Source organism: Odocoileus virginianus, chromosome 27 (assembly GCF_023699985.2).
Source record: "Odocoileus virginianus isolate 20LAN1187 ecotype Illinois chromosome 27, Ovbor_1.2, whole genome shotgun sequence".
Lineage (NCBI taxonomy): Eukaryota > Metazoa > Chordata > Mammalia > Artiodactyla > Cervidae > Odocoileus > Odocoileus virginianus.
Window position 1 is genome coordinate 6,916,224 of NC_069700.1, and position 14,261 is coordinate 6,930,484.

At 44.2% G+C, this 14,261-nt stretch overlaps 1 protein-coding gene across 12 annotated transcripts in view; it reads left to right on the forward strand.

Annotated features, from left to right (window-relative positions):
• Positions 1–14,261, forward strand: part of PHACTR1 (phosphatase and actin regulator 1) — a 491,697-nt gene that overhangs the window by 413,919 nt on the left and 63,517 nt on the right. For 10 of the 12 annotated variants that reach the window (XM_070457043.1, XM_070457047.1, XM_070457042.1 and 7 more), the window contains 2 exons: positions 10,424–10,591; positions 12,693–12,899. In XM_070457043.1, coding sequence (XP_070313144.1) covers positions 10,424–10,591; positions 12,693–12,899 — 375 coding nt within the window. The remainder of the gene's footprint in view (positions 1–10,423; positions 10,592–12,692; positions 12,900–14,261) is intronic. The other 2 variants (XM_070457050.1, XM_070457049.1) reach the window with 1 other exon arrangement.

The window sequence follows — 14,261 nt, forward strand, 5'->3', positions numbered from 1 at the left end:
CCTCATTTCTCATTGACCAGAATTCTTAAGAGATAACTACTTACCTTTTCCCCTAATTTTGAAAGATGTTTCCATAAGCCAGTGGGTCATAAGTACAGTCAGCTCCCAAGAGCTGCCACCTAGTATATGTTATGCTTGGAAGACCCATCACAATACCGCCCTTACAACTGCCTGTCCTAAACCCAACCGATGAAACCAGGGCAGGGCAGGGTACCCTGGGCATGACGAGCATCCCTGCCCACTTCTGATGCCCGATCACGTCACAGCTGCTGACCTGCACTGACATTTGTAATGAGGAGACAGGTCAATCTCTGGAAGGTAACAGCTAAGAAAAGGGACGCTGGTCACACTTAGAAAAATTTTCCTGACTTCATACATTTGCCTAGGGCTCATGTAGAGTTAGACAAGTTGGTGGGGCACTGACCCCTTAAGTGAAAGTGTTAGTCGCTCAGTCGTGTCTGACTCTCTGCCATCCTGTGGACTGTTGCCCACCAGGCAATTCATGGAATTCTCCAGACAACAGTACTGGAGTGGGCAGCCACTCCCTTCTCTAGGGGATCTTCCCGACCCAGGGATCAAACCCAGGTCTCCTGCACTGCAGGTGTATTGAAGCCTTAAGCCCCACATAAATATCTGTAAAACAACCACATTCTCCTCGTAGCCCTAAGCGCTGGTCCCAGCTCCTTTCGTCTTCTGTCTGTGGAAGGTACAGGGCCTCTCCCTGGACTCTGCTATCTGCTTGAATGAACCTCCAGGATCCTAGCTGGCTCCAGCCAGCAAAGCCATGCTTGCCTGTCATCCTCTCCTATTGCTCCCAGCCTCCAGCCTGCTTGCTTGAAGACAGCCTGTTACCAGGCAGCTGGTCCTCCTGGAGCCTCTGGGACCACCCCCAGATGCGTACTCTTCAACTCCGCTCTGCCCTTGCTTGTCCTGTCTGAGGGTTGCTGGGGGATCAGGGGACATAATCCAGTTTGGGCTTTACGGCCTTTTCTGCCCAGAGAAAGTGCTCAGTAGACGTCAGCGAGGGTCTCCACCAGACGTGTGGCCCGGACTTCTCCTCTGCTGTTCTTTGATGCCTGTCTCCCTTTCCCGGTTCCCCTGCACCCAAGTCTAGACTCTGCTTCCCCCCGGAAGAGCTGAGATTCTATCAGGAGGCTTCAGGACCCCTCCACAGGCCACGCCCACTTCTGGAGCTGTGTCTCGGGCTGTCTGGGTCCCACCATCCACATGTGCCCGAGACGTCTTTCTTCCCTGTGCCCCCTCCTCACTTCTGCAGCTTCTTTAAAGCAAATAGTATCCACTGAACTGACCGTTTGTTGTGATGTGGACCAGGTTAGCAAAGCCATGTGAATCTCCCAGTTCCAGAAATGGGTTCATTTTTGCATATTCATTAGGCCCATTATTGTGAGTTTTAAGTCTATTTTGAGCGGGGCTGTCCAGTAGAATTTTCCGCAATAACAGGAACGTTCCATCATCTTCGCCAGCCAGCATTGCAGCCATCAGGCCTGTGTGGTTCTCGAGCACTTCAGATATGATTAGGCTGACTGAGGAACTGCGTTTTAAGTTTTGTTCAGTTTTAACAAACTTAAACTATAACCGTATGTTGGAGAGCAGCTCCGCTAGAGAAACAGAACTGCTTAAATTTTGCAATGACCAGTCCCTGTGACTTTCCTTCTCCCACTCTAGCCATTAAAGATTTTTTTTTTTTAAATCTTGGATTCTCTATTAACTGTGAAGGGCCCACTGCACAGCAGTATAGGATTCTGTGAGAGTTCCACTCTTGTGTAATAGCGTAGGAGAGAAACTGTGTCATCCATTCATTTTATATTCAGTCTCTGCCCCAGTTGCATTTTTGATGTCAGAATGCCCAGGAATAGCAAAATGGTAAATCCTCTATCTGCTGCAAACCTTGGAGTCAAGAGTCATTATCTGGAAATAATGGTCAGAACCATCACACCTCATCTGGATAGGTGATGTAAGAACTGATGGGCTCGGGTATAAAGACCGCTGAGGAGGCATAACTGTACCCAGGCAGATGAAAGAAACACCTCTGGGAGACCTAGGCACCACAGTGTGATACGAGGAGGTGTTTGCAATGAGGAAGCCACTGAGAATCCATGTGAGCTGTGGTTTGCTGACCGTGCGGTCCAGTGAAAAGCAGAAAATGCTGATAAATCCATCAGGGAACGGCTATAGGGAAGTGCAACTGAAACAAGCTACGCACTTGTTTTAGCCAGTGCCACTTTTGTGATAGGAAGTCACTGCAGCTCACACACTTCAGGGTTTTCGGCAAAGTGCTCTGTACAAGACGGGAAATATTAGCATCAAAATAGAATATTAAATCCAGAACAATAGCAGCTATTTTTTAAAAAAAAAGTAAGGTGATTCTCCAAGCAGGAAAACATGTACCATTCCATTCTGTGTTTAAAGTCATCCAATCTCAGTATCAATTACAGTTAGATTCTGAGATTGAAGTCAGTTACATTCTGAGATTGAAATCCATCTTGTGTAGGTTTTCAAGCTATTAGGGCCAAAATCTGTGAGTTACCGAGATGCCTGTGTCAGACGCAGAGAAACCGCATGCCTCTTGCATATTTGTTCTTCTGTATAAACTAGTCTGAAGAATCCAAAGACTTCTGGATAGAAGTGAAACAAATAGACATGAAAGATAAACTAGAAGAATCTCTGACATGTGGATTCTGAAAATATAGGTTTAGTGATCCTACAAAGTCCTGCAACGTCTGCCCACAATTCTGGTGGCACATAGATACTTTTAGACACACATCAATCACACTGACAGTGACTTTTCTTCACTGGAAAGGAAAAGGTACCAGACTTTAGAGACACTCATACACACTGTAGTTTTAGTTTTTGTGAATAAGACTCTCAGTTGGTCTTTTTCAATGCCTGAGATTCAGCAGCATTAAGTATTGTTAGTAAGTCTGCAGTGTTAATAGAAATGTCTTGCTTTCACTATATGTTTAAAATTCTACATGATGATATCTGAAGCACCATTTAGTTTAATGACTTCAACTCCTTGAATTCAAGCAAAGTCCAATGACCAGGGAGCCATTTCCAACTCAGATTGAGAGCTTTTCATCTTTCAATGAAATCCTTAGAGCTGTGGTTGATAGGGGCATCATTTGGCTGACAATGAGAGCAGCCAGTGGCTTTGAGGACAGTAATTTAGAAGATTACTGGGATTAACAGAAGCTTTTCAAAGCTGTCTATATTGTTGTGGAAATGACACCTATGTGGGTTACTTAAGAGTGTCTGTGTCCCCTTAGTGGGTGAACTTTTTTTCCTACTCTAATGGAAAAAGGGTATCAAGGTCAAGACAGAAAGAAAGAAACAAAAAAGACATCAGATGAAGTCCTTGTTTCATATCTCCCCATCACCAGTGACATTTGTTGGGAAAACACCTTCGGTTAGTTCTATGGGGTCCGCATCAGCCACTCACCGGAGATGGCCCTTTTTGGTCGAAGGACATGTATTGAAAGCTCTGTCTCAAAGGGAAAAAAACAATTAGCAAATACTTTCAGTAGAGCTCTTCTTCCATGTCTTCACAAAGGTGAAGACATTATTTGCCTTAACATAGGTGGCTGCACTTTTTGCTCTAATTATAGCTGTTGGCGATTGCCAGTAAATTAAAACGTATTTGAATTTTCATAGGTCTGCATGTGTGAATTCTACACATTGCATTACCGACGGGGATGCAGCGTAGCTAAAACTTCCTAATGTTTTCAGTCTAAAATTCTCACAGGGTGCTTCACTTACATAATCATTTTTCCTTCTAGTGGAAGCAGCAATGTAATCATGATTTCTTGACGTTCATTGTTCTTCTCTACTGCAAGTCTTTTATTCAGAATTTGCATCCTAGCAATACAGTAACGGTGGAGAAAAGGTAAACAGTTGGGCTCAGAGAAAATAGCTATTCAAGAAACCTGAGGAGTAGGGAAGGGGTTTTCCCTCCAACAAAAATTATTAGATTTTCATTTAACTGAACAAAGCAGCATGCCAGTGTTTGTTATTTTTTTTGTACATGTAAGCATCTCCATTGGGAAAAAAAAATTAATGATAATTAAGCTCTACTCATATCATGCCAAGTTCACCTTAGAACTTTGCCAACGTGCCTGCATATTTCCTCCTGAGGGCATTGTAATCTACCTATGCCTCTTGTTCTCCACTCCTGCTTTGCACTTGACATTGTTTCAAGCACGTGGTTAGGGGTTCAGCACCACCCACAGAGTCATTTCAACTTGCATTTCTTTCATTGCCAGCCAGGCTATGCGTTTCACAAGTGGCACCTGGAACTTAATTTTTATTTATTTGTACAAATACTCTGCATACTTGGAATAGCCATTCTTTTATTAGCTATGTTTGGTTCATATTTCCCCATCATGCTGGTTTCTCTCCCTTATAGTGGTTGTACAGTGTTTTATTTTGCAAATTAAAAGCCTAAAAATTTATGAGTAAGTTAACACTATTTTGGCTTTCTCCTTATGCACCCTAAATAAATAAATATGTCTGTGAGTATATATGTGTCAATCACCCTAAAACCAGAGGGTATCTTAAAGCAAAACAAACAATAATTACAAAACAAAGTTTTTTGGAATATCATCACATTGGTGACATCCGGTTATAGGTAGATGTCATTCCTAAATAAACTGACTTAGAACAAAAAATATATTTTTAAATATATCTTTCAAGCCGACTCTCTGGAACACAGCTTTTATATATTGGATTAGCCTCAGAGTTCATCCCAGTTTCTCATACCATGTTATGGGAAAACCCGAATGAACCTTTTGACCAATCAGTAGGTTGTACTCTCAGAACATTAAGAAAACTTTAATGCAAGACAAGAGGTGAATCTCCATCTGTTCCGAACACACATCCGCTCCCTTTCTTCGCCTCTTATTTTTCTTCTTCTGTTTCTCAGGGCTTAACTTCTCACGCTTGCTGCTTTTCCTCCTCCCTCGCCCCAGCTCGCTTACACCGATTCTCCCTGTCTGCATTTCTGCACCCGTCTTGCCTCCCTCCTTCCCCAGGGCAGGTCTGCTGCCTCCTTAGCATCTAGCACAATGCCTGGCCTGTGGCAGGAGGGGCAGGGCAGAACAGGGTTCAGCTCCAGGCCTTCGGAGGCAGCCGCCCTCACAGTGGTTTCCCCAGGTACCCTAAGGAGTTCATAGCAGATCTGTTAGGCTTGGTGGGTGTGATCCTGCGTTGTTAACAATAGGGTCTCAGTAGGTGTTTGTCTGTCAAATGAATTCTTTCCCTCTCACCTCTCCCCTCACTCTCCTTAACTTGGTGTAAGCCTGACTTACCAGCGTCTTCACTGCTTGTGCCCCACAAGGAAGAGAAGGCAGTGACTGGCACCATGCCCACGGCCAGGTCTCCATCTCAATTGCTGCTCAGTACGTCTCATCATTTGCCGTGCCTTTGACGTGCACTCACTCATGCATTCTTTTCTCTGCGCCTCTGTGACCAGATGCGCCCGTGTTGGGCATGTCTGCACCCGGCTCGTCTTTACTTTTCTCCCCCACCCTGGTGCTCTCTCCAGTCCCACTGCCCTTCGTGCCAAGTTTGTAACCCATGCTTAGACCACGCAGCCTCCCGCCTTCTCTTTGAGATTTAAGCCAACCGCCTCTGTTCCATGTTAGCCCCATGAACGACACTTCCCACCCTACACCTCATCACCCTACACTCATCACTGAAAAGGCACTGTTGCTGTTCTGGGTTCTCTTGCTTGTCCAGTTCCTTACCTCCAGTCCAGTAGTTCTCAAAGTGTGGAACCCTGACCAGCAAAAGCAGCTTTGGCATCACCCAAGAATTTATTAGACACGCGTATTCTCAGTTCCATGCCAGACCTCCTGGGTCAGAGACTCTGGGAGTAAGGCCCTGTCATCTGTGTTTTAACTGCCCACCAGGAAATTGTGATGCCCGTGAAAGTTTGAGAACCGTAACCTGTCTGGTCTCCTCCTGCCTTCTCCCTTCCTCCTTGCCACACTTTACTAGGAAATAAGTGTGGAAATGTCCTAATGCCTGGAGGTGATTGTACCATTTTGAAAACCATTGTTGCAGATAATTTTAGACGATCATGTAGAACATCAAAATGATTTCTAATACTCAATGAGCCTTTGCTTGTTCATAGTAACAAAAGACTGTGCAATGAAAGATCAGAAAGAGACATTCAGGAAGCAGTTCCGTTTACCATTGCATCAAAAAGAGTAAAATTCCTAAGAGACTGTGATGATCTTGATAGATGAAAGTAGAAATATTCCGTAAGACTCATTTTATTCAGAAGAGTTAAATGCTTCCTGGGAGGGAAAACAGTTTTTTCTTTTGATGCTTATTTTTAAAATGCTAGTAATGTGCTGATAACAGAACTGGTAAATAGTAAAAAAGACATGGAGAGCCTAAACAGTCTTCAGAGATACAAGCTATTATATTTAGGGTAGATAGATGACAGGGTCCTACTGTATAAATAGCACAGGGAACTATACTGAGTATTCTGTGCTAAACCATAATGGAAAAGAATATGAAAAAAGAATGTATGTGTATATATACCTGTGTATGTGTATATATATGTGTGTATGTATGCATGTGTGTGTATATATATTATATATAATAACTGAATCACTTTACAGTAGAAATTAATACATTGTGACTCAACTATACATCAATAAATTAGTCTTTATATGAATCAAACTTGAAGTTACTAAGCTTTAGGAATTCCCAGATAATTCCTCATAGCTTGATGATGAGTGCATGGAGTTTGTTACATTCATGATTCTACTTTTGTGTACATTTGAAAACATCATAAGAATTTAAAAAATAACAGTTACTTTAACAGCGGCATCTTTTTAATCCCCATGTTATATGAATCCAAATCAGGTTTCATTTTTGTCATTATCTTAGTCATAAGTGATATCAATAATGAATGTGTACTTATTGCATGGTTTTAATTTATTTCTACCAGATATGTGCATATATATGTAGGTAAGTAGCTATGTAGATAGATAAAACATGGTTATCAATGTTGATACTGAATAAATGACCAAAAGCCCAGAAATCTGTGTGGTCTGTACATTGCTGCTGTGTAAATTGACAAACGCTATAGAAAAATGATTTCACAGTATCCAGGTCTGTGTCAGTAGACCTTAAAATATTAATACACATAAATGTCTTTATTGGACTCTTCTAAAGGGGGAGAATTCTAATGGCAGAGAAGATTTTATACAGGAAGGTAAACAGCAGAGATTTGTTTTCATAATAGCATAAAACATTGGAAACCCCTTTGTGACCAACCACAGAGAGATAAATATAATCATTAAGATGATAACCATGCAAATTATAATGCTTATAAAATTTTTTTAAAAACAAGACAAAATAAAATTTGATACATACAACTATGTATGCAAAAGAACTTTTCTGTTAGGGTAGAAATATGATTCATGTCATATTTCTTCTTTCTAATTTCGTTTTTTAATGAGATGTGTATTTAGAAGTTGCAGTTGTGGAATTCACCAAATTGTTTCCTCTCCCAAATGATTTGGGCCTTTGTGATTTACCAAAGGTGCTTATTAATCCATAGGGAGCTAAATTTTCTGAGAGTTAGTATGTCCCAAGAGGAGTGAGTAATACTGCTTCTCTGTAAACCAAAAGCCCTAACGATACTGCTGTTCTATCTTTTCTTCCCCCTAATGTTGCATCTACAGTTCTTAGACATAAGGAGCTAAAATATATAGCGATCATTCCATCACATCTTTGCCCCAAAGCAGCAAAACATGGCAACAACCCAGAAACCCCTCCTCCTCAGGCCGTTGTAAGCCAGTACTTTTACCATACTGGGAACATCCAAGATCAGGATGGTTTCCCAGAGATAGAGTAAGCCTGACGGCAATTCCATCATTATTCCACCGGCGGGGAACCTGAAGCAGAGCTGCTTCCCATGCTGTCCGTGTGAACACGCCAAAGTAAAGGCCCCGGGTCTGTCCGTCGTGGGCTGGTGCTGCGTTAACGCTCACAACCGCGGCTCTTCCCATCCTGGGTACTCCTCAGTTCAGCTGACTGTTTCCCAGAGCCTTGGCCTGGCAGTCTGCTCTGCTCTTAGGAATGAGAAGTCATAGCCGTATTGTTAATCATGATTATAGTGACTACTGCTTCCATTGGAGACATAGAAAAAGGCCACGTGAGGGGCTTTCCTGGCCATCCAGGAGCCAAGACTCTGCACTTCCACTGCAGGGGGCATGGGTTCCATCCCTGGCTGGGGAACTAACATCGCACATGCTAAGCAGCATGACCAACAACAAACAAAAAACCCAATTTAAAAAAAATTTTTTAAAGGCCAAGTGAAAAGAAAGAAAAAAAAACCCACAGTCTTCAAAAATTTGTGCTTTAAATTGACTGCTTCAAGTGCTTTTTGATGTCCATTATATATTTTTTTTCTATGTGTATAAAATTTCAGGTCAAATATCATATGTCCTTGAACCATATGCTACCTAAAGCCTGTCAGTTTATAAATCACTCTGTTGAGCATGCGTTTCATCAAACCAATTCTAAATGAGGAGGAAAGGGGGTGGGTAGAGGAATCTTTTGCTGCCGTATCATCATTGTGTATAAAATTAAAGCCTTAGGAGGAACACAGCAAAAGGAAAGGCTTATTTATCCATGATTAACCATGGAGTCATTTCACTGTTGTATTTCTTCAAGTAAATCATCTATCTTCTCGTTGTAAGGCAGGTAATTGCTTTGCTGGTTTCTATGTTTCTGCCCAAACATAACTTAGAGCCTTTCATCTGGATATTTATTCATCTGGCTGGAACAGCTTTCAGTCCTCTTTAAAACTTAATTTGACTTTAATGTCTAGCTATCTAGGACTCCCCTGGGCTAGGAGGAAATCACACCCAGGGAGTTTTGATTTGACAAACGGCCGTTGTGTAGGAGCCTTTGATCCTCCACCTCGGTGTTAACTGGCTGCTCCTTGTCTTGCTGAGCTTTGACAAGATCAAAGTGGTACCCTGCCTGGCAGGATCACTGGTGGGACCAGGAGAATCCTGGCACCTCCCCGCGTCTCTGGGCCATTGCAGCCCTGCAGCTGAAGCCCAGAACCTGCTCGTGTGTCTACTTGGAGAGATTGGGTGTGGGCAGAGGGGCCAAGAAGACAGGGCGAGGCTTTCCTCGGGCCGTGACATTCCAGGTCCCCATGCTTGTTGAGTGCCTGAAGCCTTTTGCTCCCCGAAGTAGGAATTCCTGACCTCGTTTTCCATCTCTGGGTCCTGCTCAGTGTTTCCAGGTTTTCAAAAAATGATGAAGAAATTTTGGTTTTCATTTTTGTTTAAAAAACAAGTATAAAACATGGTAGATGATGATTTTTTTTAACATTTTTAAAATGTTAAAAATTTTGTAAATGTTTTTAAATATTAAAAGTTTAAAATACAGTTGATTAACAATATTGTGTTAAGTTTCAGATATATAGCACTGTGATTCAGTTATACATATATATGTGTGTGTGTGTGTGTATATATATATATATATTCTTTTCAGATTTTTTTTCCCTTATAGTTTACTACAAAAATATAGTTGCCTGTGCTATACTGTAGGTTCTTGTTTGTTATTTATATATTTTATATATAGTAGAATGTATATGTTAATACTAACCTCCTAATGTATCCCTCCTTACTCCCTTTCCCCTTTGGTAATGATAAGTTTGCATTCTATGTCTGTGAGTGTCTGTTTTGTAAACAAGGTCATTCGTATCTTTTTCTTTTTAATTCCATGTAAGCAGTATCGTATGATACTTGTCTTTCCCGGTCTGGCTTGCTGCACTCAGTATGATGATTTCTAGGTTCATCCATGTTACTGTGTATGGCATTCCCTCATTCTTTTTTATGGCTGAGTAATATTCCATATGGGCTTCCCTGGTGGTTCAGACGTTAAAGAATCTGCCTGTGCTGCAGGAGATCTGGGTTCGATCCCTGGGTTGGGAAGATCCCCTGGAGAAGGGAGTGGTTACCCACTCCAGTATTCTGGCCTGGAAAATTCCATGGACAGAGGAGTCTGGCAGACAACAGTCCATGGGGTTGCAAAGAGTCAGACATGACTGAGTGACTTTACACTTTCACAATATTCCATATATATATATATATATTTTACATATACACACATAGCCCGTCTTTTTTACCCATTCATCTGTTGATGATTAGAAAGATGGAGAGAAAACAGGCACATTACTGAAGGTCATTGGAAATAGTTTCCCTGGTGTTTCGATGCCTTAAAAGCAAAATAACGAGTGCAGACTTTATGTTCTGGTCTTGATGAAGATTGTTCAAAAGTGTCCAGACTCAGGTAGCAGGCTGTAAGTATTGCTCTTTCCTGCGAGGCAGGCACGTCTAACTCTGCGGTCTCCTTCTCACGCCAACAGACGGGGAGCTCTCCATATCGAATGAAGATGACTCCCTGGAAAACGGGCAGTCCCTGAGCTCCAGCCAGCTGTCTCTGCCCGCCCTGTCCGAAATGGAGCCAGTCCCAATGCCCAGGGATCCCTGCTCATACGAGGTGCTCCAACCTGCCGACATCATGGATGGGACAGGTAATGCCCCCGATAGATGTAGAACTGGTCCCCAGCATTGTGGTGTGGTGGGCCTTCAGCCCGGATGGACTTGGGCTTCTGTTTTGAACCACCCCGAACATAAGGATCTCCTGGAAACAAGGATGGAAATGGCCAGTTTAGTATTGGGTTGATCATAAAAGTTCCTTTGGGTTTTTCCGTAAAACATTACAGAAAACTTGAACAAGCTTTTCGGCCAACCCAGTACATGCTGAGTATAAAAATATGGAGGAAATATCCTTGTATTTTTCTACAATCTTTAAAAACACTTTCAAGACCTTAATCTCTTTAAAGAAGATAGGTCTTGTTTTGTAATATAGATGATTTAAAACATCATCATTTTGTTTTCTAACACTTGTTTCTGCTAATGCTGAACCCCTTGCTTCTGTACGATGTCTGTCTAAGTCACCTGGTCACAAAGCCCTGGTGTGCCTTCGAATCCTTACCCCAATATAACAGTTAACTGTTACATCACTTTAGCAAGCTGTACCAATTTACCGTATAAAATCGATGTGTTAATTGTTGTATCCCGCTGACAGATGATTTGCGATGCCACCTGACCATCACTCACTCTTTGGTCCAGAGCCCTCCGAGTGGCCAATATTCAGTCCCTCAGAAGGACTGCAGAGTGGTCCCCTTTAGCCAGATGGTGGCGCGCTCCCGAGAGCCAGTAAGGAGAGGTCCTTGCTATCAGGAGACGAGCCTCCGGGGAGGGACCTCTGGGAGTATCTGGAGCCTGGGGAGGGAGGCCGTGTCCTTCCTCTCTCTACACCGTGTGCAAAGTCTGCACCGTGGGGCCCGGGCGGGAGGCGGGAGTGCTGGCAGTTCACAGAGTCAGTGCCCTGCTTCACTTTGGGACCCTGTGAGCTGCTGCTCCGTCAACGCGTCCAGCACTGGTAACACCAGCGTCCCTTGAGCCAGGGGAGAATCTGGTTCTCCTGCGGATGATGTGCAAGGCTTTGACGCTGCCAGGAACACTGCTGCCCGGGTTAGGGAGGAAGGAGGAGGCAGGGGAGGACTCTTGTACAGGTTTTCTTACTGGAGCAGTGATGGTGAGGGGGGGAATATGCATCTGAGTTGCATTTCCCTCCCAACCTCCCCCACTCCCAGCTGGAAAGATTGTTCCAACTAAAGCAGTAAATTGAGATTTCTCTCCAGCCTTCCTTGTGACATTGGGATCAGACAGATTTGGTTTGTTGTACTGAGGTCTGTAACCCTTGAGAAGTCGTAGAGTCTCCTTCAGTCTTCGCCCAGGTCGCCAGTCTGATGGGAGGGCCTCTGCTACCACCCAGGACCGCTCTTAACTGGAGCTGGTCTGGGTCCTGCCCCCCACCCCCAGGGGGAGAGGAAGAGGCAGGCCTGAAGCAATGAGGAATGGGCAGAGTCCAAACGAGAAAACCGTGCTTCTGGCAAGGGTAGGAGAGAGGAGCAGAGAAAACAAAAAGGATGTTACTTTGGAGCGTCCTTCACCTTGTCCAGGTGGATAGGAGCCAGTAGGAGCCAGTGCCCCTGAAACTGTAGAGCGCCCCCTGAACACGATGCCCAGCGTGGGCGGCCCCGAACCTGGAGGAGCAGCCACCCCAGGATGTGGGGGTCGCCCGCCCAGTGTCCGCTCCCAGGCGGTCCTCAGACCCGGGAGCAAAGGGCAGACACACCCAGAGGAGATGCCGGCATTGGCGGTGGTCTGGTTCAGAGGGGCTCCTAGTCCTTGATCCGTTGCACCTGCCCATGTGTAGGCTGTCGCCATGGTCCCGTGAGTCACGTGTTGGCGCGCCCATGAACGTGTCCTGTAAACGCCCGGGTTGAAGGGGTGACGCTGTGGATGGTTTGAGGAAGCGTCCTCTTCCTTTTCTTCCTCCTGCTCCTTGCGGTCCTCTCCGTCTCCTGTCTCTGCCTCCCCGCTGTCTCCCCCACCTCAGCCCGGCTTGCCTGGCTCTCCGGGTCCTCTCTCGGTCGCCCCGCCGTCCGCGAGCCCTGAGCCGCGGGCGCCCGGCTGCGCTGCTGCCTGTCCTGTCCCCGCGCTGCCGCCAGCCCCCCGCACTGCGTGTTTAATGTCGTGTGTGACCTGTCGTTGTCCCCCCAGTGTCCGAAGAGAGTCCCTCTGCCAGTGAGTCTGCAGCCCTCCTGTCCCAAGATCCTTCAGCCAAACCAGTCTTGTTCCTGCCCCCCAAAAAACCTGCTGCTTCCCCCGGAGACCACGAGGACACCCCCGTGAAGCAGCTCTCTCTCCTCAAGCAGCCCCCCGCCCTGCCTCCCAAACCCACTGCCAGGATTGGCAACCACTTACCAGGTGAGTCAGCACGTCTTCCAGGGACCCCGCCGCCCTGCCTTCCCTTCACGGGATCCTTTCTTGCTTCTTACCTGAGAACCTTGGGCGAGGTCACCCTGTGGGACACGTGGGTGTTTCTTTGTGTGTCTTGGTACACGCCGTTGTGACCTGGGTTTGTGTGTGTGTGTTCAGAGGCATGCGGTATACACTGCCAGCCACGTGCTGAGAGCCTCCAGTCGTGTGCACCTGTAAGTATGTACGTTGGCATTGATGTGGCTAAGTCAAAAGTTTGCCCACCTAGGTGGGTTAGATTCACTGTCCAAATCTTTGTAGAGATAGAGGAGCACCTCTTCTCTTCATCATGAGTTTGCTAAAGCGTTCAATATTTTGTCTTTAAACACTTGATTTGAAGCCCAGTGTATTTCTTCTTTTACAGTGTATACCTGTGCTCTTCTCTTTGGGGAAGAAAAAAAAAAGCAAAGATAGTAATTTGCAAAATGTTGTGGAAAATACTTTTAAGAGGAGTGTTGCCCTAAAATGACTGCTTTTTAATTGAAGTGTGGTTGATTTATGATACTGTTATAAATCGGGTGTATGGCAAAATGATTCAGTTATATATATTTTTTCAGATTATCAGTGGGATTAACAGATACAAACTACTCTACAGAAAATAGATAAGCTTGATAAGCATCAAGGGTTTACTGTATAGCACAGGGGACTGTGTTCAATATTTTGTAATAACCTGAAGTGACTTTAAAATTCATTATTCAATGTTAGTTAACAAGTGCACCGACAGTTATTAAATTGGGCATTTAGTAGAATTGCACTTGGCTGTACATTAGCACGTGAATTGGGTACCACTTTGTGATTTAAAGTTGTGGTATGATCAGAGGTTCAAGATTTCAGAGGGATGTTTCTCCAACCTTGATAATAATCCCACGTGATACTGATTGACTTCCTTTTTATAATATATTTGCCATTTTTATAAATAGTCTCTAATTGATCTCTATACATTTTTGCAAGTTGGAATGAGGGTGCAAGAATATCCGTTTATTTTATCATTAAAAAACTGAGGTTCAAGAAGAGAAGTGACTTTTCCAGAACTGGTGGGAATTCTGCAGTAAAGCCAAAATTAGACCCTGTGTTTCCCAATTCCTAAATCAATCACTGTTGTTTCCATGGTCACAGGATGTCTCTCCCATGATGCAGAGGCTTATTAGATTACAATTCAAATAGAAGTTTGTGTCAGGCTCCTCTATCAAAGTGCATATCCATCCAAGTCAGTGTTTTTGGTTCAAAAGAGCAAGTTTCCAATTAAACTGTTCAACACAGAAGTAACACTTGAGTGTTCCCAAATTTAAATGCAGAGAAAACCACAAAGGA